Raw genomic sequence first — 22,819 nt, 5'->3', positions numbered from 1 at the left:
TCTTGTTCATGTCTCCTTGTCACATATGTGAGAATTTCTCTAAGGTTTATCTACCTCGGGTAGAATTAATGGTCATGGAGAATGTATCTTCAACTTTATTAAATAATGCCAAACTATTTTCCAAAGTGGTGATACCAATATATACTCCCACCAACAGTGTATTAAAATTCTCTTGTTCCACATCCTCATCAGCACCTAGCACCTAGTTACCAGGTTGAAACAGTTTGGCCATTCTTTTGGGTATAAAAAGATATTTTGTGATTTTAATTTTCATTTTTCCTGAACACAGTAAGGTTAGTATTTTTTCATATAGCTCCTGGCCATTTGTATTTCTCTTCTGTGAAATGCTCATTCTTTTGCCTTTTTAAAAATTGGGTAGTTTGTCTTTTTCCTAGTGGTTTTAGAGGTTCTCTCTCCGTTTTGGATTTGAATTCTTTATTGTATGTGTTGTAAAATACATTCTTCCAGTTTGTAGTGTGATTTTTCATTTTCTTTATGATGTCTCATTTGATGAAGTTCTTGATTCCTTCTTTTTTAAAAATTTATTATTTTTTATAGAGAGGTGGGGAGGGGTGGAGGGAGACGGAGAAAGAGGATCTTAAGCAGACTCCACGCCCAGCAGAGAGCCTGACACGGGGTTCGATCCCATGACCCTGAGATCCTGACCTGGGCCTAAACCAAGAGTTGGACACTTAGCTGACTGGGCCACACAGGTGCCCCTTGATTATTTATTTCTTAAAATAACTTAAAAACTTAAAAAATTATGATAACATATAGCATATGTAAGTGTATAAAATATGCCACTTTAACTATTTTTAACTGTATGCTTTCATAGTGTTAAGTCTGTTCACATTGTTGTACAGCAGATCCCCAGAACGTTTTCATCTTGCAAAATGGGAACTGTATACCCATTAAACAACAGCTCTCCATCTCTCCCTCCCCCAGCCCTTGATAACTACTCTTCTACTTTCCATTTCTATGAATTTTACTATTCCAGATTTACCTCATCTAAGGGGAGCTCCCGTAGTGGGGTCTGAGCCCGCTCTGCCTCAGTCCAGCTGTCCAGGCAGGCAGACCGTGTTGGGTGAAGGAAGCGAAGTCTGTATAATGCCTGTTTTTCTTTGTCAATTTCATAATCCACGAATGTAGATAGATGTTATTCTTATTTTCCAATTAAGAAACTATGACATAAAGAGGTTATAAATGGCAGAGGTTACTTGGTTATGGCTGGAGCAAGGATTTGTATTTATAGTTTGTTGGGTAGGAATGTGCTGCTTACTTTAGATGCACAGTTGTCAGCCCGCTGTGATATGCTAGGTGACATTCCTATGAGACACATTTCCATTTCTGTATAATGTGTCACATGTACTTCCCAGCAAACCAGTTGCGGCTCTGCTGTTGTTTTCTTAGAAATGTGAGGGCAAGAGTAATGTTTTGGGGATAAGCTTTATTAAAGTAAATTGTTCACAAACTTGACTATTTTAACTTTCATTAGGAATAAATTACTAGTGACACACCTCGAAACCCAGCAGCTTTTCTATGATTCATAATTGCTGCCTTCGACTACTTAATCATGTTGACTTTATCAGCTGTATGGAGCTACTTAACATTCACCTCGGAGTTGGTGTAAATATTTGATAAATTGGGATGTACAGATGGTCTTCCAGCTGTGGTTTCCTCCCTAGCCTGAGAGCGGAAACTCTTGTTAGGAGTTTGGTAATGGAGTCAGCATCTCAAACTGCGTGGAGTCTTGCCTGCTCTGCATCCCCTACATAAGAGGATAGATGACGATCTCTTGTGATCAACTCACCGAATGTCACCACGTAATTTGGAAGTCAAATATTTGTCGTGATTATATCAAAGAATTACTTTTTAGCTCATGGTTAGTGTTAAAATGACATCAAGCAATAGGAAGAAGAGATTATACGTGAATTTGGAATAACATGGTGATCTGAAAATGATGAAACCAAATATGAGTTTGCAAGTATTTAACAACACATGTTTGTTATGTGCGGTCATGGGCCAGGAATAGGTGTTAATGGATACTACTGAACTCTTACACTACTACTGTATCCCCTGAGAAAATCCCTGTTCTCATGAAATGTACATTCTAGGGATTATTTTTAAGGATTTACTATAGGATAATTTATAGCATATGACATCAAGAGACATAATGATCGCTTGTGATTTCTTTTTTGGATAGTGATGTCTGAAAGCTTTAAAAGTTCTTAAAAAAATGGGTGAAAAATCAAAAATGCTTACATTGGCTCATTTGGATAATGTATAAGTGCTTAATGGCTAAATATTCCAAGGACACTATCTCAGAGCTCAAGCTAATCATTAAAAGTTAATACTTTTTATATTGACATGATCCTTATTGAAAAGTATACTGTTTTTGGGAGGTAGTATAATTTCAAATCAAATCAACATATGTGTAAGGTGCTACTGTACTGAAGTGAAATCTGATGCTAATGAGGCAGCCCAGGAGAACAATGAGTTTTTTTGCATAATTCAAAGCCTTCTAAATTTAATAGGAGTATTGAAATTGACTTTGGGTTTTAGGGTGGGTGATTGTTACCCAGCAGTAGGTAGGTCCCTGGATATGAATGCTTTCAAGGTAAATTAGGAAAGGATCACTATTCTTACTTGGGCTAATGCTTCTGATAGCAGGAATGAATGGCAATTTAAATTGATAAATAAATTTTATTAGCAAATATAATAAACAAATTTATTTGAGGGGGAGGGGCAGAGGGAGAGTGAGAAGCAGACTCCCCGCTGAGCAGAGGACCCTGATGAGGTGCTCCCGGTGGGGCTCAACCCCAGCACTCTGAGATCATGACCTGAGCCCAAGTCAGACGCTCAACCGACTGGTGCCCCTTGAGTTTAGATGTGAATGGTGAAGTATCTGTGTTTTCTGCATTCCAGGTGTGGGGTTGGGGGACCTTGGCCTTGAGGTGGAAATGAGTTTGGTGTGTTGGGAGGTCAGTATGGCTTAAAGGCCGTCAGTGAGAAATAGTGGTAGATGAGGCTAGGGAGGGGGCCTGGTTCTTTGAGGGCAGAGTAAAGACTAGTTTATTTTAATGATGATGGGCAGTCTACTAGCTTATTTTGAAGCCAGCGTGTGACTGGCTGCTGTGTGGTGGTTGAGGTGTAGAGGCAAGAGAGGGAATGGGGGACCTTGTAGTATCCGGGGGAGAGGCGTGGGCGGCAGTGGAGATGGAGACCAGAGGCATGGCTGGTACAACTTGGAGAGAGAACTGAAAGGAGTTAGGAGTGGATTTGATGTGGAAGGGAAGAAATTAGTAGTAGTCAAGGGTTGATTGCACTTCAGCTGATTTGGTTGAGCAGCTGAATTCGTGATTCGGTTGAGCCGCTGAATTTGTGATGGTGCATTTACTGAGATGTGTAAATTTGGGTGAGATGGTGGTGGTGGGGGACCAAGAGTTCCCTTTTGGGCCACTGTAAGTTTTAGATATTATTAGACATCAGGTGAGATGGTTTAGTGGGCGGTTGGATAAATGAGTCTGAAGCCTAGTGGAGAGGTCGAGACTAAGATTACAAAGTCAAGTGTCAGTGAACAGAGGTGAACTCCCTAAGAAAGGGTAGAGTCTTCAGTCTACTTTAAACTGAGGAAGTGGGACGGGGTGATCTTTAAGCTCACTTCTTTCTGAAGACCAGACATTTATTGAGTCACAGAGACTCTCTGTGAGGAACTTAAGAAGTTTCACTAAAATGGGTCTTTTTAAACCATGAGAGTGATGAACAGGGAGGAAATACAAGCCCGTAGGTGTTTCCTATCTACATTTGTTCCAAAACTGCTGTCTGTCGCTAGTCCACAAGTGTGATATGTAACTGAAATGACATAGCCTTCTAAAAGTCAAGGTGATCACACATGCTGTGATGTTCTCACGGAAACCCGCACGATGGTCAATGTGAATTGCTTTTTACTTAAAACATTTTAAACCATTTTTTTAAAAAAAGATTTTATTTATTTAAGAGAGAGAGAGCGTGCACATGCCAGGGGAAGGGCAGAGGGAGAGGGAGAGAGAATCTCAAGCAGACTCCATACTGAGCGGGAGCCCAACATGGGGCTCGATCCTAGGACCCTGAGATCATGAGCCAAAATCAAGAGTCGGACGCTCAACCACCTGCACCTGAGGCGCCCCTTAAACAGCTGTTTTAAGGTATAATGGACACACGATAAACTATCCATATTTAAAGTGTAAGGTTGGATGTTTTGACGAATGTGTCCCTCCGTCACGTGTCACCACAATGCTAACGCACATATCCATCACCCCCGAGGCTTCCTTGTGCCCCTTAGGTAACACCTACCTCTTGTTTCTCGCTGCCCTGCATCCCCAAGCAACCACTGATCTGTTTTAGTCATTATAGAATAGTTTGCATTTTTTCAGAAATGTATATAAATAGAATTGTACTGTAGTCCTCTTGTTCTTCTTTTTTTTTCACCTTTCTCACTCAGTTATTCTGAGGTTTATTCATGTCGTTGTGTGTGTCTTAAGAGTTCCTTTTTATTGCTAAGGAATAGCCTGTTGTATGGATACAGTATGATTTGTTTACCCAGTCATTGTCAGTTTAGATTCATCTTTTTCCCTTTACAAGTCTTCTGATTTGCTAGTATTATTTGTGACCATGGAAGAGACAAATATGGAGGTGTATACACACACACACACCCCCACACACCCCAAACCCTTTTAATAAAAAGGGGGGAGTAGTTCCTCGTTCTTATATTTATCCCCCTTTATCTTGTTCACGGATGAGCAACTTGTTAGTCCTATGGCAGAGTACGTTTGACAGGTGTCGTGGATGTTAGACAGACTAACCCTTCCTTTGTGCCTGTGCTCATGTGATATTTTGGGATGTGTGTGTGTTGAGTTTATTTATTTTTATCTGGATTAAATTTGTTTCTGCAGATTGCCTTTACTTGAGCTTCGTAATTTAGCAGCTGTGGATGCAGTTAATCTAGCACCTTTTAATTTCATAGGCAAGTATAAATAAATTCCCCTTAATTAGTTCCTAGGAGTTTTACATAGACGGTTAAGAGTGAAATTTAAGGAGATAAGCTCTCCTTAATCTGGAAGGTAGAAGATAGGTACTTCTAACTTCTGTGAGGTCTTGATGCAATCACTTGCTTTCTGCTTCTGTGCATTTGTAAGAGTTTACTGCTTTTTGGCTTCTGTGGATGATCTGAGAATATGCTTCAGGATCTGTCAGTTAATAAACCCCTGGGAGTCTGGCTGTTTTTAATGATGTTGCATTCACCGTGGAGTAGGTGGTTATGGGAGGTCTGGCTCCTGCCTTGCAGTTCCCTGTGCCGTTGTCTGGGAAGGAAGAGGAGAGAATATCATGTCTAGGTATGCGCCTGTCCTGGGAGAGCAGGGTTCTTTGCTGGCTATGTGTTTTGTTGATGTGGGAGTTGCCATATAATTGATGCAGTTGCCGTATAATTCAGGAGCTAGGATATAGTCCCAAGAGGCATGTCCCTCTGCTTTGTGTTTGCGTGGGGCCAACCCTCAGCCTACCGTCCTGCTCAGCAGCCATTCCTGTTGTCCATTTGCGTGTCTTCCTGCTGCCCGTAGATTTTGTGAGCGCAGAAAGTACCATGTCTGTGTTGTTCATTGTACCTAAACAGTGTTTGTTGAATGGTGACTAGAATTCATCTTCATGCTTCTGTTTTTTTTTTTTAAATTTCTGGTTGTGAAGTTTTTAATTGTAGCAATTAATATTAAGAGCGTTAAGCCTCTCACAAGTTTTAAGCAAACTCAGAGGCATGAATTCTCCCCCCCTACTTTTTCTTTCAGTCAATGAGAAGCACGCATGGAGCCAGACACTCCATTCGGGATGGATGGGAATACATAGATGAACAGAATTTGTTCTCAAGCCTTGAGAAGCTCACGGTCTAAAGGAAAGTCAGACTAATAGGCCAGTAAGTGACCAGTGCTGTATAGGAGTGATTTAAAAAAGTGCTTTGGAAGCCCCCCCAAATATGAGTGAATGTTCCATAGTTTCTAGTTGAGGGGCTGGGTGGAAGCGATCCCATTAACTAAGTTGGGGCCCCAAAAGGGAAGGGGCAGGTTTGGTAGAATGAGGAGATAGAAGAGGATACAGTAAAGAATTCAGTTTATGTGTCCAATTTGAGTTTTGTGAAGACTGTTATTCTTATTGGATAATCTGTAGATTTTATGGTGGTTTATAAAAACCAGTTTTCCAAAGTTTTGGTTTGAATTTATTTTTACTAATTAGGGGCAGGTGGTAGTTCTTGAATTAAGAGTTTTGTGTTATCTCACCAAAGTTGGTTCTGACAGTAGTGGAGTTCAGTTTACTTTATGCTTGTTGAAAGAGTTGTTCCTCTAGGGCAGTGACCTAATCATGTTCGAAATGCTCATATCCTTTAAGACCTGGCTGCCATGACTTGACATTTAATGGGATGAAACTAGCAATGCAGAGGCAATGTAGGGAGATGAGATAATTGTGATCCTAAATCTTGGTGCTCAGTTTTTTTGTTTGGAAATTTGAAAACAAGCATGTATCATTTCTTTAAAAAAGATTTATTTGAGAGAGAGAGAGAGAGTGCATGAGCAGGAGGGGCGAGGGAGAGAGAATTTCAAGCAGACTCTGCACTGAGCACAGAGCCAGATGTGGGGTTCGATCTCACGACCCTGAGATCACGACCTGAGCTGAAACCAAGAATCGGATGCTTAACGGACCATGGCACCCAGGCGCCCCACAAGCATGTATCACTTTAAAAAATTTAATTATTTGGGGGTAGATAATAAATGACTGTGGTACAAAATAAAAAAGTAGACAGGGATATATGATGAAAAATCTCTCTTTACCCCTATCCCCTACCCTGAAGGGCAACCACTGTTACCATTTACTGGGGTATCCTTCCAGCGATATCCCCAAGGGCATGTCTGTGACCTTGTGGAAACCGAGGGATAGCATGCTTCCAGGATCCGTTAACTCAGCAGCTTAATGATGTTATCAAGACCTGCTTCTTTGTTCTTTTTCTTCTGTTTCTCTATTTATTTCTCTTAGGCAGTGCCTCATCTAACTCTCAGGCACCTTTCTCATTCCATGGGTCTCACGTAAATCGCAAAGTCCAGGGGCAAAACCCGCATATCTATGTTGTATCCATTTTTACGTGTGGGGAAGTAAAAAGGAGGACTCTGCCGACGGTCCTCAGCTTCATTTCTCATGGACCAGAACCGCAGCACACGTCCGTGTCCTGAATTAGTTGTTGGCAGTGACTGTCTAACACCAGTCACTGTTCACCCCCTGGCACTAGGGAAGGCTCTAGTTTTTCTTGAGGCAAGCGGCTGCCTGGTAACTGAACCAAATCAACATTTTCTTGGCAAGGAGAAAGGTCTTCTGTTCTAGGAAATCTAGATCATTTCATGGTAGTACTTACGGGATTGCCTCATTCTTTTTGATGGCTGTTTAGCTTTTCATTGACTTAATGTACCATACTTTAACTAGTTTCTGTCTTTTCCAATTATTCCTGTTATAGAATGCTGCAATGCATATACATAATATTAAATGCATCCTCTCCCACAGTGCCAAATTGTTCTCCATCAGCATTCTGTTAGTATATACTGCCAGTGTTTTAGAGTTCCTGTTTCCTTATACACTTGACAATACAGAGTGCTTTTGAAGTTCATTTTACTCTGTTAGATAGGTGAAATGTTACTTTATTCTAATTTCCATTTCTCTTATTACAGAGTTTGGGCATTGTTTTTCATGTGAATGAGAACTCACCATGCATATATCTGCCCGTTTTTCTATTATTTTATTACTTTTTTTTGGAGATTTTAAAGTAATCTCTACACCCAACGTGGGGCTTGAACTTACAACCCCAAGATCAAGAGTTGCAGGCTCCACAGACTGAGCCAGCCAGGCACCCCTGTTACCTTTTTTATTATTGATTCGTAGGAGCTTTATATATATTGAGGAAAGTAGCTTTTTATGGTATAATTTCCAAGTATTCCTTTCAGGTTTATTATTTATCTTTTTACTTTGCTTATAGTGTTTGGCAACTAGGGAATTTTTTATATTTATGGTAATGGAATTGCCTCTAATTTTTTTTTTATTGGTTTTGCCCCAGAACATTTTAAAATGTTACTTTTGTCATATTCTACATGCCCATGATGTGTTTGAATCTATCTCTGGACTTCCAGTTCTGTTTTATTGATCTTTCTCTTCATCTAGTCCTCATTCTAGTTTTTAAATTTGCTTTACCCTCTGATAGGGGAAGTCTCCTCTTGTTATAAATTTCCTGGCTGTTTCACTTGTTTATATTTCTATATTTTAAGATCAACTTTTTCTTTTCTAAAAAGCCTATTGACATTTTTATTGTTCTGGACTTAAATGTAATGATTGATATAGGGAGCAATGAACATTTTTTATGACACTGGAGTCTTCCTATCCAAGAATGGCTGCCCTTTCTAGTCAAGTAGTTTTTCGATCTCTTCCCATGTATATATATATGTATATATATATATATGTAGCATTTTAAAATTTGCTTCACGTTGGTATTATCCATTTCTTTTTAAGATTACTTTTTGTTACTTAATATTTCCGGTTGCTTTTGTAGCTGGGTTTTTTCCATCCATTAGAGTTTCTAGCTGGTTGTTATTTGTCTGTATGAAGATGTTGGTTTCTAAGCTGAAGTTAAGAGATACTAAACAAGTTAACAGCAGTTGGACTCCAAAGCCTGCTCTGCTGCTTCATTCTGTTTTGCCTTATCATCTTCCTACCCTTGTTCTGTTTTGGTTCTGATGCTCTGCTTAGCTTTTCAGAACACCCAAAGAATTAAAACCAACCATACTACAAACTACAAACTACAAATTATATTTGGTGTATTCAGAGGGACATTTAAACCTCAAGCAGAAAGCTTTTGTTGGACAGGTTTTTATTGTTCGTGATCCCTCATTCATTAGAAAATTTTAGGTATTTTAATTAGTGAGTGTGATGCTTTCCTTCTTAGTCTATATTGAACTGTTCGCTCCTTTTAATTTATTTGTATAGTCATGATATATTCTGTTAAGTGACATTGGACCTGGTATTCACTTGCTACACCAAAAGCCATCAAGTTTTGTTTTTACATTTTCCAATAGACTAATTCAGTTAACAGTTTGGAAAACTGGGTTTATGGAACAGTTTTTCAGTCTGAGAACAATAATTTGTGAGGAGGAATGGTATTTAATACTTAGGACTAAAAAAATTATTAGCTAAATTTTGTAAAGAAAAATGAGTCTATTAAAGTTTGTTTTGAGATGTTGTCTTTGTCAGTACTGTTGAGATATTATATAATTCTTGACTTTAATTTGAATATTTAAAAGCCATTAGTGTTGAGAGTGCATAGAGAGTTCTAATTCCCCACTCCCTGAGAATGGCTGCATTTGAAATGAGGATTGAAATCTCGACCTGTTCTTCAAAGAAAATACTGGACTAAGCTAAACTTTGTTTCTTCAGTCTTTTTTTTCCCCACTTACATTTCTTTAGAACTTTTTATTTGGAATTCTTTTCAGTGACTTAACTTTTCTGGTGGGTGTCAGAGCAAGTGATAAAATCCTAAGCAGTATTTTGTCTTCTAAAATTTAGTTGACAAAGCGTCAGACTGTGACTTTAAGAAAGCTGTATATTGGTGTTGTAGGATTCAGGAATTGTTATATCAAAAGCAGAGAAATACCTGGTTTTCTTTATTTGAGTAGTGTATAAATGAATTGGACAAAGTTGGTAAAAAGTCTGGAATGCTATTCTCCAAATAGCATTTGTTGCGTTTCTGTGGCTTACTGTGGAAAGGAGTTTGTGCATCTTCAAAGGGGTTATTCTTGTGGAAAGCTAATTAGGCTTATTTTGTGTCTTTCTAAAAGACACAAAATAGGCCAATTTCTTAAAAAAAAAAAAAAAGTTTGTTTACTGTGTACCAGATTCTCTGCCCCATCTGAGGAATGTGGAGGCGTGCACACGGTAGACAAGCCACGGAGTGTGTGTAGGTGCTGTGGGACCACAGAGGGACACTTGACCTGGATGGGGACAGGCCAGCAGAAGCAAGGAGGACTTCTCAGAGGAAGAGTTCAGGTCTCTGTCAGGAAGAACTTATGAAAATTTAGTGATTTCCAAGAATGGAACAAATTGGCTTGCGAAGTAGTGAGTGTCCTGTCTCTGGAAGTCAGAAGATGGATGACCAACCATATCCAGGCAGTTTCTGAGGGAAACACTCTATGGACTGGGGGCTGGACTGGCTGGTCTTTTAGGACACTTCTAATTTTAAGATTTTTATGGGTTTCAACATTCATGATAAGCATAAGGTATAGATACACACATAACAATTTAATACTGTCAGTTTCATGCCTCGCCTTCCTAATTTAATTGCGTATGGAGGACGACATTTTGGATTTCTTCCTTGACCCCCTTCAATCCCTTCATGGCTACTTGGACAGATAGACCTATAGTTCTTCATGCTCCCTTTTTAACTGTGAAACGTAACACCCGTGTAGGAAATTGTGAAACGGCGAAAGTGAGGCAGAGGCCACTGAGCTCTTCGGCGGGAGTCAGCGTTCTGCCTGTCCTGGCTCGCAGCCCGAGCGCAGGGCCCAGGAGGCCTCGCAGGGTGCTGGGGCTCCGTCAGCGGCTCTGCCCACAGTGACCCCTGTCCCATTTTCAGGCTGGGGCTCTTTAGGAGCAGGTGTGCCTTTCCCAGGCTCTCATGTGTCCCTTCTTGTGGCTGGATGAAGCGATGAGGGGGTTCTGGATGATGGCGCCCCAGAATGGAGGGAGCAGGGACCCCCTGAATCAGCCGCCAAGGGAGGCCGCCCACTGGCCAGGGAATATCTGCTTCAGGCTGTTACATGACATGATCCCCAGTTTTGTTGGGACCATTACATATTTTTGGGTGTCTGTTTATTACAGCACCTAATGTTACCATAGCTAATGCATAAAGTTTAACAATTAAAAAGTCAGTCTCTCTGTAACCACCCAGGGAAGGAAATAGAATATTACCCCCCCTGGATGTTCCTCATTGTAACCTGATCCCTTCCCTTCAGTTGTCACTTCAGTGATAATCATTCCATGCTCTTGTCTGTAGCTTTACGGCTCAGGTAGGCATCCCCAAACAGTGTGGGTTGTTGCTTGTTTTTTGGAGCTTTTTATTAATATATGTTTTTATGTTGTTTGTATTCCTCTGAATGAATTCAAGAGATGTGTGGTTTCTTCTGTACAGCATTGTGTGTTGAATTTAATCCCTATGTTGTGAAAAAAATCTATAGTTCTTTCATTTTCATTGTTCTATGTAGTTTCCTATTGTAAAAGTATACCACAATTTAGCCATTTTACTGTTTATTTGTTTTTGAAAGAGACAGAGGTGAGGGGAAGGGGGGGAATAGAGGGGAAAGGAGAGAAAGGAATCTTAAGCAGTCTCCACGCCCAGCACCAGCACGGAGCCTGACTGGAGGCTGGATCTCACGACCCTGGGACCATGACCTGAGCTGAAACAAGAGTTGGATGCTCGACCGACTGAGGCACCCAGGTGCCCCTAACCATTTTACTGTTAATGGGCATTGGGTGTTTTCTAGCATTTGGCTATTGTGAATCACACTGTTTTGACTATCTTGTACGTGTCTCGTGTTCCCCATATTACACGTCTAAGTAGTGAAGTGGCTGAGTCATAAGGTATGAATAGCTTCAGTCCTGGAAGAGAATGTAACTGTTTTCCCAAGCAGTTGTGTTAGCCTTCTGCGAGGTCCCGTTGTCCACACTGTAGTCCGTGCTTGGTGTTGTCAGATGTAAAATTTTGGCAAAACTGGTGGGTATTTAATGGTATTTTATATGGGTTTAATTTGTATTATTTCCTAAAGATTTAAAAAGTGTTTTTATGCCTTGCCTTTGTTGCCCATCGTATCTACTTGGATTTGAGGTTGGTTGATGAGGACATGTTTCCCCAACATGGCTACACACAAGTTTTGCCTGGGGAATTAAAAAAAAATTCAGGTCCTGGTTTAGGCTTGGGCAATAAAACTTTTGGGGCAAGTATCCAAGAATCCATTTCAAACTGGCTGTCTGGATGATGCTTACACAGCTGGATTTACACAGGTAGATTTGAGCACAGTGCCGATGATGTTAAAAGTTGTTCTTTCTGTCTGTGGGGCCTTGAGAACCCTTTTTTCCTTGGCTATAGGCTGCGTGCCTCACTTCCCACCCCAGCAGTGTGGGGTCTCCCAAAGCCTGGCTGTTTACCTTGCAAGACACTGGCTGAGAATGTAAAGGCACTATCTAAAAGCCAGTAATACTATAGAAAAGTAACATTAAAACAGATTTTGTATTCCCTTGATAAGAGATATGGAGGTAGGAATTGATATTTGGGGCCACTTTTGTTAATATGTTGAGGATTGTACTCCTCTTGAGCTGCCTCAAGGTTTAGGTTTTTGTACTCTAAACTTTTTTTAAAATTCTATTTTTACTCTAAAATAAGTCAATTGTTGGCTAATAGAATGCTTAGTTCTGTTGTAGTGGTAACTGACAAAATGTTCTTGGGCACATGTAGCAGTTTACACATTTTTTCATTGGAGGGGGAACATTTTTAAGCTTTTAAAATAAAGTATATAAGAAACAACAAATGTTGATGAGGATGCGGAGAAAGGGGAACCCTCCTCCACTGTTGGTGGGAAAGCAAGCTGGTGCAGCCACTCTGGAAAACAGTATGGAGGTTCCTCAGAAAGTTAAAAATAGAACTATACTATGATCCCATAATCACACCATGGGATATTTACCCAAAGAATACAAAAATATTAATTTGAAAAGATCATGCACTACTATGTTTATTGCAGCATTATTTATAATAGCCAAACCTATGGAAGCAGCCCAAGTGTCCATCGACTGATGAATGGATAAAGAAAATGTGGTACGTATATACAATGGAATATTACTCAACCATAAGAGAGAATGAAATCTTGCCATTTCAACAACATGGATGGATCTAGAGGGTATAATGCTAAGTGAAATAAGTCAGTTGGAGAAAGACAAATACCATATGATTTCACTCATATGTGGAATTGAAGAAACAAAACAAATGAACAAAGAAAAAGACAAGCCAAAAAACAGACTCTTGACTGTAGAGAACAAACAGAGAGTTACTAGAAGGGAGGTGGAGGGGGATGGGTGAAATAGGTGACAGGGATTAAGAGTGCATCTATCGTGATGAGCTGAGCAATGTATAGACTTGTATCACTATATTGTACACCAGAAACTAATATGACACCATATGTTAACTGTGCTGGAATTTAAATTAAAAAAGTATATCAGATTTGCCTGTGGCTGTCCAATAAAAATACAATGTGATCCACAAATGTTAACCATATATATAATTTTAAGTTTTCTAGTAAACACATTAAAAAAGTAAAAAGGAACCCAGGTGAAATTAATGCTCATAAAATATTTTATTTAACTTAGTATGTTCAAAATATTTCAATATGTAATCAATATAAAAATTATTAATGAGGTAATTTTATATTCTTTTTCATACTAGGTCATTGAAGTCTGGTGTGTATTTGATATCTCGATTTTGAGTAACCACATGAAAGTGCTTATAGTCACATGTAGCTGGTGATCTCCTATTTGATAGCCCAGATCTGTTCAGAAAATTGCACAGTGATGAGTGTATAACTTGATACGCATTTTGAACACTTCCGAAATCCCCTCCTCGTGTTCCAGGAGAGGGAGGAAATTTGAAGCACAACATTTTCTTAGCTGCACGTTAAAGTGTAGGCACCCTTGGTAAAAATGAGAAAATGGTAGCATCAGGTTCAACTTCGGAACTAAAAGAAAAAGCCTAAGACGGAGTCACAAGGTCTGGATCCCAAATCTTCCATGCTTGCTGTGTCCTTTAAAGTAGAGATAACATTTAGGTCACATGAATATTGTGAGGATAAAATTACACAGGTGGTAAAAGTTTGAAAATACTTATGAGAGCACTACAACTTTAGGCTAGTAGTTATTCCTTTTGTGGGGGAAATGGGAGGGGTTTGCATAGGGGGTTTCACTACATTCAGCATCGGAAATACTGGGGTATTTCAAGTCTACTTCTTCTCCATGACCTCCTTCTTAGGGGTGACCAGTCTGATAGTTTGATGCTTGGTTCTGTGCATGTGCACAGGGAAGCAGGGCGGTGTGTGGGGAGCAGCACAGAGCTGCGTCCCCTGGGTTGTCCTGAGGGTTACCTGAAGTCGGCCTGTCAAGCACACGGCCTGTGCCTAGAGCACACCTGCTGTTTGTTGAGCACTGGCAAGTAGGGACGTGCAGCATTCATGAATAGATTATGTGGAGACCATGCTAACGTCTAGCACATTGTGGATGCATAGCAGGTTCGTAGTTAGTACAGTAAATATATATATAGAATGAGGGAATGTATCCGTAGTTTGGGTTTTTCTTCTGTTCTGCAGCTTTTCACTTACTAGACTATCCTGGTGATCTTTCACGTCAAAACATACAGATGTATGCATTCTTTTAACCACATTTTATTTTTTTTTTTAATTTTTAAAAAAATTTTATTTATTTGAGAGAGGGAGAGAAAGTGATTGAGAGGATGAATGGGAGGAGGGGCAGAAGGAGAAGCGTGGGGCTCGATCCCAGGACCCGGGGATCATGACCTGAGCTGAAGGCAGATGCAAAACTGACTGAGCCACCCAGGGGCCCCTTCCTATTTTTTAATTACGTTTTTTCCTACTGACTTTTAGTTGTTTCTACATTTTGAATATTAAAACCCTTTATCATGTATCTTATGTACGCATTTTTTCCTTCTAGACTGTTACTTACATTATTTTAGTATTCTTTGTTGTGTAGAAGTCTTTAACTTTTGTGTAGCAAATCTGTTTATTATGTAAAATTAATATTATTTATTATGTTACTTATATTACTCAATAAGCTTATGTAATCTCTTACATTCTTGTCTAGGACATACATAATTTTAGTTATCATAGCAAGTCAGAATAAGCTAGATTATGCGGGGGTGACAAACTATCTCTAAATCTCATAGGCTTAGAAGAACAAAGGTCTGTCTTGCTACTTGTCTGATTACAAGTTGGCAGGGGGACTTTGCTCGTCGTTTCTGGAACATTGCAGATGGGAAGACAACTCTGAAGTCTGAAGGTTCTGGTTCTGGTAATTAAGGGGTGACACACATCACTCTGCTCACAGCTCACTGGCCAAGGCTCATCATGGCAGGGAGTCAGGAAATTCATTCTTCCTCTGCCCAAGGACAGGAGAAGTTGCAGTAGGTGAATAGCATGAATGACCGCCACAGTTGAGTATGGACTGTTAATTTATCTGGAATTTGTTTTTAAGTGTAGGAGGCAGTACATTGGTTTCTTGGTTTCTTCATCTCTAAAACAGTAGAGCACAACTTAGAGGGTTTGTGTGAGGATTAAGTTGATAATTGTAAAGGGCTTAGAATGGTTGTGTTAGTTTGGGTCCCCGAGGAGCAGTTCGATGCGATCGACCTGGGGAAGTAGCGATCGACCTGGGGAAGTATTTGGGACAGAAAGCCGGAAGGGCCTGGAAGAAGGTGGTAGAGCCAGCCGCCTACAGGTCTGAGTCCTGTGTATGGGGTCCGCAAAGCCAGTCTCCAGTGTCCTAGAAACGGGCCTACCTTCTTTTCCTGCCACACCCACTCACGGGGAGGAGCCCATGGAAGTGGGGCCTGAGCACGCCCTGGCCATGGATTTCAAGGGCACTGCAAGCAACCGCTGGTCAGGTGGAGACCTGAGAGGAGCCTACTCACCCCTGGCCCACAGTAAGAATGCAGGAAGATGTTAGCAGCAGAGCTGATGAAATGGGGTGTGATTTTAGTCTTTCCAGAAGAAGAGTCCTTTACCCTATTCCCATTATTTAATCTTTGAAATAGCTTTTAAACTACCTAAATACTTTTCTCCCCAGTTTTATTGAGATGTAAGTGATGTCTGTGATTGTATGAGTTTAAGGGGTACAACATAATGATTTGGTATGTGAGCATATTGTGAGATGATCACCACAGTAAGGTAGTTACCATGCAGCGCCTCCCATAGTTACAGATCGCTCTGTGGATTCTGAGTTGTGGTGTGTCCTTTGGAAGAGGTGAATTCAGGAGCCTCCTAGGTCACTATCTTGGATCGTTCTCTCCCTAAATGCGCTTACAAATTTATTTGGGATATTAAATATTTCAGTATTTCTTTGAATGTCCTTAAAAAATAATTAATCTTGTTGCTGTTACATTGGAGTGTCATAAATTACTGAGTAGTAGGCTTTTAACCTGAGTGCCTAGACACTGACTTTAATTGTGATATCAAGCTACGTCATTTGGTGTTGAAGAAAATACTTCTCTCACCAGCTCATGCAAAACATGCTCCTTAAAGAACATCCTCTGATATGTCTACAACTGTTGCTTTTATAAGGACTTTTTTGTGCAGCGTTTTTTACTGTTACCAGTAAGTCTTAAGTTAGCTAAGGTTTTCCAATTTTACTTCTTTCTTCCTTCCTGTACCCTGCCTGCCCTCCCCCTCCCCCATTCCCAAATTACTGGTGGCAGTTTCTTTGAAGGCACATCAGGTCATGTGTATATATTTTCAACAAAACAGCTTTGAAAAAAGAACATTAAGTCATCTTAGTCTAAATTTCTTTCCATCTAAAGGAAAGCTTGTAGAAAGGGTTGACCTGTAACAAGTCAAAACAAATGTACATGAACTCCACATAGGATCTTTTTTATTGTGTTTATTAGCAATGGGACGCGACCAGTTATCGATGTTCTGTTTAATAGGGTGGCAGTGTTTTGCAGATAACATCCTTTCTAGAAGTCTTGCCTGTCGCAATCAAGTTTGACCTTCAGACATTCTCTGGAAGTAGAGAGGCAGCCATTAATCAGCCTAGAACAGTCGGACTTGGATACCTGTTGTTATAAGTGACCTGGAGTTGGCTGAGTAAAATGAGGAAATGGCACTTTGTTCTGGGGATTAAATGAGATAACCAGTGCCAAGTACCCAGGACATGATGTATCTTCAGATAGCGTAGGTGTGTTCCTTCTTTCTTGCTCTCTCCCTCTCTGGTAATCATTGGCCTCCCCAGCCCTACCCCACCCATGAAAGAATGACTGAGATATGGTTTCAGTTCGGCAAAGTTTTACCTTTAAGACCTTTCAGAACAGTTATTTGAACATTTGGGTGTGTATGTGTATTCTAGTTTTTTCTATGTAAGGTAGTAGTGTGGACTTCTGCGTCTGGGTGTCCTATAGCTTCTTTTCTGGATACGAATTCTGCTACTCCCTCCTCCTAGAGTTGCTGCCGTTGTCTGACCATCCAATTCCTTACCCTCCCTAGCCCAGACACAAGGCTCAGACACTGGCTCTGCCGTGGGGATGCTTCCCCAGGTCCGGGGGATGGAGTGCCCCTCCTCCGGCTTCTCCTGGGGTCTGAGCCTTAGCGCTTAAACTGTACTCTGGTTCTGTGTCTGTGACTTACTCTTGGTTTTTTTGGAGCAGGACCACATTTTGTGCATCTTTATATCTCCTGCACAGTTATCCTGGCCATTAGTGGATAATTTGTGAATTATTCTTAAGCTATTTATTTTAGACAGGTCACCTAAACATTAAGACGTAGTTTCCTTATCTATAAAATGTGGCTTTCTGCTCTGGATATCCCCCCCACATTGTCCTTTTTCACCATGTTATCATTTGTTAACGACCTGTTGCCCTTCATATTCACTCATCCCTTCCTCTAGTGACCAGACCTGACCGCCCTCCGGCCTGAGCATCCTTTGAATTGGTCCCCTCCTCTCTGCCCCTGCCACTGCGGGCTCCTTTCTCAGGGAGGCTGATAAAGCAGCCTCCTGTCCTTGTTCCGCTCCTGCCTTTGCAGAAGCAGAGGATGGACCATATCACTTTGTTATTTTAAAAAATTTCCAGTGGTTTTTCAGTTCTTAAGGGCTCGGCTGTAAACTCCTCAGCATGACACGCAGAGCCCTCACTTTCCAAATCCACCTCCCATTCTGACCCTCCCCCCCCCGCCCCAGGAGTCCACATTGTGCTCCTTTGCACTTTAATTTCTCAGTGGTTCCTTCACATTATTTTTGTTTGTTTGTTTTTGTCATGTGTTTGTTTAAAATGCCCTTTCCCTAATTTTCCAACACTATTGGCTCTTACACGTCGAGGATTATAAGGACCTGTGGGGTGTTTTTTCTTTTTTTTTTATATCGACTTTTGGGTTTACCCCCTAAGATTTTGATTCAGTGTCTGGAGTAAGACCTGATCTCATTTTCTTTATCTGTAAGATGACAATGTTGAAATGGGTATTTGCAAAAATACAATATTTTGTATGTCAGTGGCCCAAGAATGCTTCTATGATAATTATCACACTTTGTTTTATATTAGACACTAATGAAAAGAGAAAGGGAGGAGAGAGAGAAGGAGGGAGACAGGGAGAAACTCGTCAGACGGTTGTGGGTATCAGCTGTGATTGGGAAATCCTGTCACCTGCCTTGAGACATTCATCCCTCTGTGCGCTTTCCTTTGGTGTGGTGTTCTTAAAAGCACTTTCTCATAGAACCTTTAAAAAGACGTTTAATAGTTGAGTTGAAGCTATTTGTGTACCTGTTTTCTTTTTTCATTAGATTCTAAAGTTATCCAGGGCTAGGTCTGGGACTTGTGCATTTTTTGGTTTCCTAATGCTTTGCCCATAGTAGAGGCTCTATACATTTTTGAAGAACTCGAGGATGTTTGAAATGAAGTTTTTAAACTGGATGAGGCTTTGCAGGTGTGAGTAGTATTTGTATCGAAAATATTTATTTTTCCGATGTATTTACTTTTAGTTTAAGAAAATATTGTTAGGACCCTTTAGGAGGGAAAAAGTGCTTAGAACCTGTTGGAATGACAATTTGCGTGTATTGAGTCTGACTGTTTCAAAGAACAATGGTCCCTTAGACAAAGTACAACAATGTTCAACTGTTTTTCTCCTTGTAATGCAAGAAAAAGCACATAACTGTGTGTGTCTTTAGGCAGAAATGTCTGGATTTATGGCAGCATCTACATGTAGATAGTGTGATTTGTTCATAATTGAGGTGCCTGAAACAGTGATTTTGTTGTTTTGTGTTTTTTGCAAGCTCCTCATGTCAAATGGATTTTTTTCTTGTATTTAGATTTTAAGAGCTATTTTCCTTAATAGCCTATGAGAAAATATTTCATAGGAAAGAAATGGAGATTTTTCTTGTCTTTAAGTACCAAAGAGATTCTTCTTCTTAGCCTACTATGCCCCGTTTTGCCAGGGCAGAAGTATTAGGGGAGAGAAGAGCAGCCGCGCTGATGTCAGCCTGCACCTCATTCCCACAGTTAAGAGCAGTGTGTCTGCGAGTTATGAAGAAAATTAAAAACGGACATGGTGGACTTGAGAGTCAATGTGTTTCCTCATTGCTTTCTGAAGGCCCCTTCCGCTCTTGTCGTTCGTCCATTCGCCTCCTGCATCAGTCCTCGAGATCCCCCAGAGCTGAGGAGGCAGCTGGTCCCTGCCATTCCTAAGTGGTGGTTCTAGACCCGCCGCTGTGCCTTGGTGCCCTCTGCCAGGAGTGGCCGCGAACTCCACGTGGAGGAGGATGCATTCCACCAGACCTTCGGGGGTCCTGACCAGATCTTGACCCAGGGGACTTTTGGAGAAGCTCAGAGCCGTTCTTTTCTAATAGAGGGATGCCTGTGTCATTAAGACATGTTTTTTTCTTTCCCTTAAACCACAGGGTACCCTGTGCTGTTTCTGTGTCTGCATCCCCATGTCCTGCAGGTTCTTCCAGCTGCCCCTCCAGGCCTTTCTACGCTGGGTGCCGCCTGGCCCTGTAGTACAGGCTGCGTGCACCCGCCCGTCTCTTAGAACTCAGAGCTGTCATCCCTGCCAAGGCCCCGATTTTTGCTTTTGTTTTTGTTTCTCTTGTAAACTTGGAAGATCTTAATTTTATATAGCTTTGGTGGTTTTTGTCCTGAGAATTTAAATGTGACATTAAATGAAAGAGTCAAGTCTGTGTTGCTAATATGGAATTTTAATTTTTCTTTACAGGTCAACTTTGTAGTGTGCCAACTCTTTGCCTTGCTAGCAGCCATTTGGTTTCGAACTTATCTACGTTCAAGCAAAACTAGCTCTTTTATAAGACATGTCGTTGCTACCCTTTTGGGCCTTTATCTTGCACTTTTTTGCTTTGGATGGTAAGTAATTATTTTAATTATATTTAAATGAAGACTTTGGACATCTTTGTGATTGAGTGTGTACAAAGATACATTATGTGGGTTTTGTTCTTATCTATTACGTGTAAAGTTTTATATTTTTATTTTTAATAGAAAAAATCAAGTGTGGAGAATGGGCCCTGTCTCTTCAGTTTGGGCTCAGAGGGCAATTTACTATTTATAATGTATGAAATAGGACAGATGACGAAAAAAGACATACAAACATTTCCTTCTGTCCTGAGTAGTTCTCTTCACCTATTTTGCACATCTTTTATGCCAAGACAAATAAGCCACTTAAAGTAGTATTTTCTTACCATGCATTTGGGTACAGCCCAGTGATAGAACTCTATTACCATTTTTTAGTTGCTGCCATTAGTAAAAAGAGGTTTTTTTGTTTTTGGTGGGGAAGAATTCTTTATGATACAAAGCCTTTATTTATGACCCTTCAGGTGTGTGTGTTCCCCTCAGGTAGCTCCCTTCTTAATTGCAGGGCTTCCCGGCGAGCTCTAAATACAGAAATACCCTCCTTCCTGTTTGTTACAGGTGACTGGTTGGGTGACAGAAGCAAATCAGGAGAAGAGCACACAGTCTTGGCAAAGCAGCAGAGACTCAGTGGAAGGGCTTCTTTGTGATTTCTTCTGAATTTTCCTTTTTAAGTGAGAGCTTATGCTGCTTGGTCATTTGCTGTACTATTAACACGCTCACAGATAAGGCTTTGTAGGTTTGCTCTTCTATAGACTCTTATTTGAGATGAAAATTCCCTGAGAGGGGAGGATGGACTTGCTGGATCTGTGCTTTAGTAGTTCCTCTTGTGGGGTGTAGGATCTGCAGGACTTTGTTATCGCCTCTGTGTTTGTGCGAGCATGTTGTTTTTGATTCTTGTGAGGCTTGGGATATACTGGTGTTTCTTAATCTAATTTTTGGCTCTGGCAATTGCAGATGTTTCCTAGAAACTAATGAAAAAAAATTAATCAGGGATCATCTATTCAGCCTCTACCATATTGCCATGTGGCCAGTCCTCTGATAGGCGCGGCCAGTTGTAGGTATCTCGTCCTGAGACTTAGAGGTGATCTCTTAATTCCCATGTACCGTCTTTTCGGCTTCCTTCTGATGACAGCAGATTTGTAGCATCAAAGTTTTCCTAGTTTTCTCAGGTGATTCTATTTAAATTTCTCATAAATCATACCAGGGGGTAGTGTGTGTGTGTACATATATGTATACATTTTTTATTATGAAACTTTTCAAATGGAGATGTACAGGGAATAATGAACCCTTATATGCCCATTACCCAGCTTCAACAGTTTTAAAAATTCCACCATTCTTATTTATTCACCATTCTTATTTATTCCCCAACTTATTTTTCTGAATTAATTAAAATTATATCCCAGTCCGCATATTTCACCCTTAAATGCTCCAGTATTTAGGGGATACAGTTTATTTTTTACTTATTTACTTACTTATTTTGAAGATCTTTTTTATTTATTCATTTGAGAGAGTGAGACAGAGCGTGAGAGAGCACAAGCAGGGGGGAGGAGCAGAGGCAGAGGGAGAAGCATACTTCCTGCTGAGCAAGTAGCCCGACACAGGACTTGATCCCAGGACCCCGGGATCATGACTGAGCTGAAGGCAGACACTTAACTGACTGAGCCACCCAGGCGCCCTATTTTTTATTTTTTTAAATTTTATTTATTTATTTATTTATTTATTTATTTATTTATTTATTTATTTATTTGACTGAGAGAGACACAGTGAGAGAGGGAACACAAGCAGGGGGAGTGGAAGAGGGAGAAGCAGGCTTCCCACGGAGCAGGGAGCCTGATGCGGGGCTCGATCCCAGGACCCCGGGACCATGACCTGAGCTGAAGGCAGACGCTTAATGAGTGAGCCACCCAGGCGCCCCTTTAATATATTTTTTAAAGATTTATTTATTTGAGAGAGCGTGTGTGTGCATGTGACCAGGGGAAGGGGCAGAGGGAGAGGGAGAGAGAATCCTCAGGCAGACTCCTTGCTGAGCGGGAAGCCCAAGATAGGGCTTGATCCCAGGACACTAAGTTCATGACCTGAGCCAAAATCAAGAGTTGGATGTTTAACTGACTAAACCACCCAGGAGCCCCTGGGGGACACATTTTAAAGAGGGGTTGGGGAAGGCTGATAGTTCAGATTGGCCAAGTCCAGGGACACCATTCATGTTGTGGTCAGTAGAAACAGAGTAGAAAATTGAAATGTAAGTAGTATCTTTTGGAGTCGGACAACACAGAGCACTGTGAAGGTAAGCATGTTCTTTCCTTAGGACTCTGTACTGAGTGGGTGTTTCCTTGCTGAGAAGCCTTTTCAGATGCTTTATACACAGTGCCATGAGGAACCTGACCTTACGTAATCCTTAGTATTTCAAATCATATGTGAGAACCAGGATTTTTTTTAAATTTTTTTATTATGTTAATCACCATATATTACATCATTTGTTTTTGATGTAGTGTTCCATGATTCATTGTTTGTTCATAACACCCAGTGCTCCATGCAGAATGTGCCCTCTTTAATACCCATCACCAGGGTAACCCATCCCCCTACCCTCCTCCCCTC

At 40.7% G+C, this 22,819-nt stretch overlaps 1 protein-coding gene across 3 annotated transcripts in view; it reads left to right on the top strand.

The window, feature by feature from the left end:
- MBOAT2 (membrane bound O-acyltransferase domain containing 2) overlaps nucleotides 1–22,819 on the top strand; it is a 120,415-nt gene that overhangs the window by 29,289 nt on the left and 68,307 nt on the right. For 2 of the 3 annotated variants that reach the window (XM_027621231.1, XM_027621232.1), the window contains exon 2: nucleotides 20,076–20,221. In XM_027621231.1, the coding sequence (XP_027477032.1) occupies nucleotides 20,076–20,221 (146 nt within the window). Of the gene's footprint in view, nucleotides 1–5,350; nucleotides 5,373–5,819; nucleotides 5,945–20,075; nucleotides 20,222–22,819 lie in introns of those variants that run through there. The other variant, XM_027621233.1, reaches the window with a different exon arrangement.

The sequence above is a fragment of the Zalophus californianus genome, chromosome 8 (genome assembly GCF_009762305.2).
Source record: "Zalophus californianus isolate mZalCal1 chromosome 8, mZalCal1.pri.v2, whole genome shotgun sequence".
In the NCBI taxonomy this organism is placed as follows: domain Eukaryota; kingdom Metazoa; phylum Chordata; class Mammalia; order Carnivora; family Otariidae; genus Zalophus; species Zalophus californianus.
This window is presented reverse-complemented; position numbering and strand designations above follow the sequence as displayed.